Raw genomic sequence first — 3761 nt, 5'->3', positions numbered from 1 at the left:
AGGCCGTAGGATCTTGTGGCTCATAGTAAAGAGTTTGAATTTTATTTGAAGATGCTGAATTGCTCTTGAAGGACTTTAAGCAGGAGCGGGACTTATCCAACTTAGGTTGTTTTTTTCTTTTATTGTGAGTGAGGCTTTCATTTCAAATATTTAAAAGCCAATTGCATTTTTTTTAGCTGTGTATACATGTTTTATTTATTTTATGATGTACTGTTGCTATTCTCATATATATATTTTTTGGTAGAAGCTTTCTTTATGTTAGGGACTTAACTCTTTGCCTTTAACAAGTTACATATGTTTTTGTCATTTGAATTTTGACTTTATTTATGGCATTTTCCTTGCTATGAAAAAAACTTATGTTGTGGAATTGTCGACGTAAGAACGTCTACACCTGTAGAGAATTTTTATTAGAATTCGTTTGAGCCAGGCTGAGGACGATGCCAGGAAGCACGATCTCGAATGGCCTGGAGAATGACAGTTTTGCAGTTTCTTTAACACATTTGGAATTAAGGAGGGGACACAAGGAAGATTATAGGAGGCTGGAAGAAAGCTAGGCGGGGATTGGATTACAGGATCGCTAACAGAATTTTGCTCTCTTCAGGGTGGTGGCGGGCTCTGAAAGAGAAAGAGGCATTTCAGAGGTGGTCAACCAAGGCACACAGAAATAAGGAACAGGGCTTGCTCATGGCAAGGATAAACCTTTTTCATCAAAGTTGCAGGCCTGAGGTGGTGCTAGCCACCGTGACCTGCCCAGTTGGGAATTTATGATCAGATCACCTTGTGAGGTCACTTTCTGTTAGATTTAGAATCCATCACTGGTTTCTTTATGAACCTTCGAGACACTCCAGTATTATTTGTAAAATAATTTTAAAACATTTACATGTTTAAAAGCTCATTCTTGCTGGTCATAGAGAATAGCCAACAGAGGGGACGATAGGGCCAGCAGGGCAGAACAGGAAGAGCTTGGCATTTGGACTCAGAAGACTGGGACCAAATTTAGGCTCCATCTCTGACCAGCCTGTGACTCTGGTCAGTTATTTCCTCCACTCTCAGCCAATTTCTTTACCTATCACGTAGAATAATAATGGCAATGACAATAGTAATAATAATAATAAATATAAATGGCACTGTTACCATGTGCCAGACACTGTGTCAAACACTTTACATGTATTATCTCATTTAACCTTTACAGTAGTCTTATGACGAGGAAACCGAGTCAGAGAGAGGTTAAGCGGCTTGCCCAAGTGACACATTAAGTGGCAGCGCTGGGATTTGAACCCTAGCGGTTAGATTTGTGCTTTCGAGGCATGAAAATTGTCCTGGGGAGCTGGTACCTAATGGATGTAAAAATTCTTTGGAGACTGGGATGTGCTGTATGTGTGTGTTGAGTCAAGGGACTAAGTCAAGGGACGAGAAGAAGGTGTTGAAACGTGCACGTCAGGGAGTCGCTTACTGGCTGTGTGACCATGAGTTGGTCACTTCACGTCTCTGAACTCACGTTTCTCTCTCACTCCCGCTGTCTCCCCCCATTAAAATATATATATATATATATATATATATATATATATATATATATATATATATATATATAATAACTTTAAGGTATAACAGCTTTGAGATAACCCACTGTAAAACTCACCCATTTAAAACGTGCAGTTAATTGGGTTTTTAGTATATTCACAGAGTGGTGAAACTATCACACAGTCTAATTTGAGAACATTTTCATCACCCCAAAAGAAAACCTGTACCTTTTAGCAGTCACTCCTCATCCCCAGCACCTCAGCCCAGCCCCAGGCAACCACGAATCTGCTTTATATAAATTTAAGTCTTGATTTCTTAATCTGGAAAGTGGGTGTGCTGGGGGTAGGTTGGATTTCACTGTCTTCCACAGAGTGTCTGCAGAGTGAGGTGATCGATATAGGCTTAGGGAAACCAGAGAGCTAAATGCTGCCTTAAAAACAGGAGTGAAGTGGTTATGGAGGGCATGAATGGTTAGGTATGGGCTGTGGGGAGTGGTTCGGGAAGATTTTAGATGGGAGGAAAGGATAGAGCCAGTGAAGCTGAGGGGCGAGGGGGAAGAACAAGACAAAATGACTCCAGGTCAGGGAAGGACTCGGGTGGAAAACCACGCTATGGAACAGAATGGGATAAAGGCTGCAATGTAGTGTGTGATGTAAATGTTTCCACGGCTCCCATAAGATCTTCAGAGTGTACAGTAGTTAAGGTGCCTGTGAAGCTGGGTTTGCTTTTGGGAGTGGGACAGAGGGCTGAGTCCTGCCGCCAGGTGAGCCTGGGGTTAGAACAGGGCCGGCATGCAGGCTTTGCCTCCGCTGGACCCGGGGACAGCAGTGCCTCGCACCCCCACCTCAGGGGGTCAGTAGTGAGGACTGAGTGATTTAACATATGAGAGAAGGTTCACAGCCCAGCACCAGATTCACGGTCACTGTCTGTAGGTGGCACTGGCCATCAAGGGCCAGCCAGGAGAGCCCCCGTGATGATTTCATGTCTTGCCTTCCCTTCTAGAGCCCAACGTCTTCCTCATCTTCAGCCATGGACTGCAGGGCTGCCTGGAGGCCCAGGGCGGGCAAGTCAGAGTCTCCCCAGGCTGCAACGTCAGTCTTCCTGACCAGCGCTGGAAGTGGGTTTCTCGAAACCGGCTCTTCAACCTGGGCACCATGCAGTGCCTGGGCACAGGCTGGCCAGGCACCAACACCACAGCCTCCCTGGGCATGTACGAATGTGACCGGGAGGCACTGAATCTCCGCTGGCACTGTCGCACACTGGGTGACCAGCTGTCCCTGCTCCTGGGGGGCCGTGCTGGCAACACGTCCAAGGCTGGCACCCCCGAGCGTGGCGACCAGACCCGCAGTGGCCAGTGGCACATCTATGGCACTGACGAGGATCTGTGTGCTCGGCCCTACTATGGTGAGAGGCCTCTTGCAGGGGAGGGTTGGGGCCCCTCGAACCGGGGAATGGCGGCCACAGAGGGACAGACTCCAGGGTGGCGAGGCCTTTGGCCTCCCCAGACCTTTGGCAGTCACATCTTTAATTGTAACGGGAAGTATTTTTGAATAAGAAAATTAACTTCGAAGTATTTAATTTACTTGAAAATTATAAAATGAATGCACAATTGTAAAGACCTCAAAAAATACAGAAGTGTATAATGTAAGATTAAATGAAAATTCCCTTCCCCCGGCCCAGTGTCCAGGGAGACCCCAGGGTAACCCCCAGAGGTGTCTCGATCCCCGTTTTGCAGGGGTAAATGGGGCCCAAGGGCCTTTCCCGGTTTGCAGCTCCATCCTGGGGGTTCTTTCCCTGGAAGCCACCCTGGGTTCCAAGATGGAATCTGGGGAGGAGGGATGCACGGCAGGAGGCATGGGGCCTCCAGGCTGGGACGCTGCAGGTATTCCTTTATGCTCGGACCTCTGTGGGGGGCGTGGAGGCCCCCTCACCCCGCTCGATTTTGGACAGACGTTAGGGGCTTCGGAGGTCCCCTGCCCGATATGAGATGAGCAGCAGGACCTTTCCCAGGCTCCTGGGCTGATCTGCTGGCAGAGGGCGCGCCTTTAGGCCCCTGTCCGGGGCTACTGCCTCCTCCCCCCGCCCTCTGCTGACCCCTGCCCACCCCCGGCTCCCTGGGTTATAGGGTGCGGGCAGCTTCTGGGGTCCAGACGCCAAAGCCAGGCTCCCCTCCTTGCAGAGGTCTACACCATCCAGGGGAACTCCCACGGGAAACCATGCACCATCCCCTTCAAGTACGA

The 3761-nt window shown here is 48.7% G+C and overlaps 1 protein-coding gene across 1 annotated transcript in view; it reads left to right on the top strand.

Moving 5' to 3' along the window:
* Positions 1-2519: 2519 nt before the first annotated feature.
* The window catches only part of MRC2 (mannose receptor C type 2), a 23265-nt gene continuing 22023 nt past the window's right edge, over positions 2520-3761 (top strand). Inside the window, exon 1 of the mRNA XM_023535632.1 lies at positions 2520-2925. Coding sequence (XP_023391400.1) covers positions 2676-2925 — 250 coding nt within the window. The 5' untranslated portion in view covers positions 2520-2675. The remainder of the gene's footprint in view (positions 2926-3761) is intronic.

This window comes from Pteropus vampyrus, unplaced genomic scaffold (assembly GCF_000151845.1).
Source record: "Pteropus vampyrus isolate Shadow unplaced genomic scaffold, Pvam_2.0 Scaffold143, whole genome shotgun sequence".
Classification (NCBI taxonomy): domain Eukaryota; kingdom Metazoa; phylum Chordata; class Mammalia; order Chiroptera; family Pteropodidae; genus Pteropus; species Pteropus vampyrus.
The sequence above is the reverse complement of the archived record's forward strand: the minus strand, read 5'-3'. Positions and strand labels throughout refer to the sequence as shown.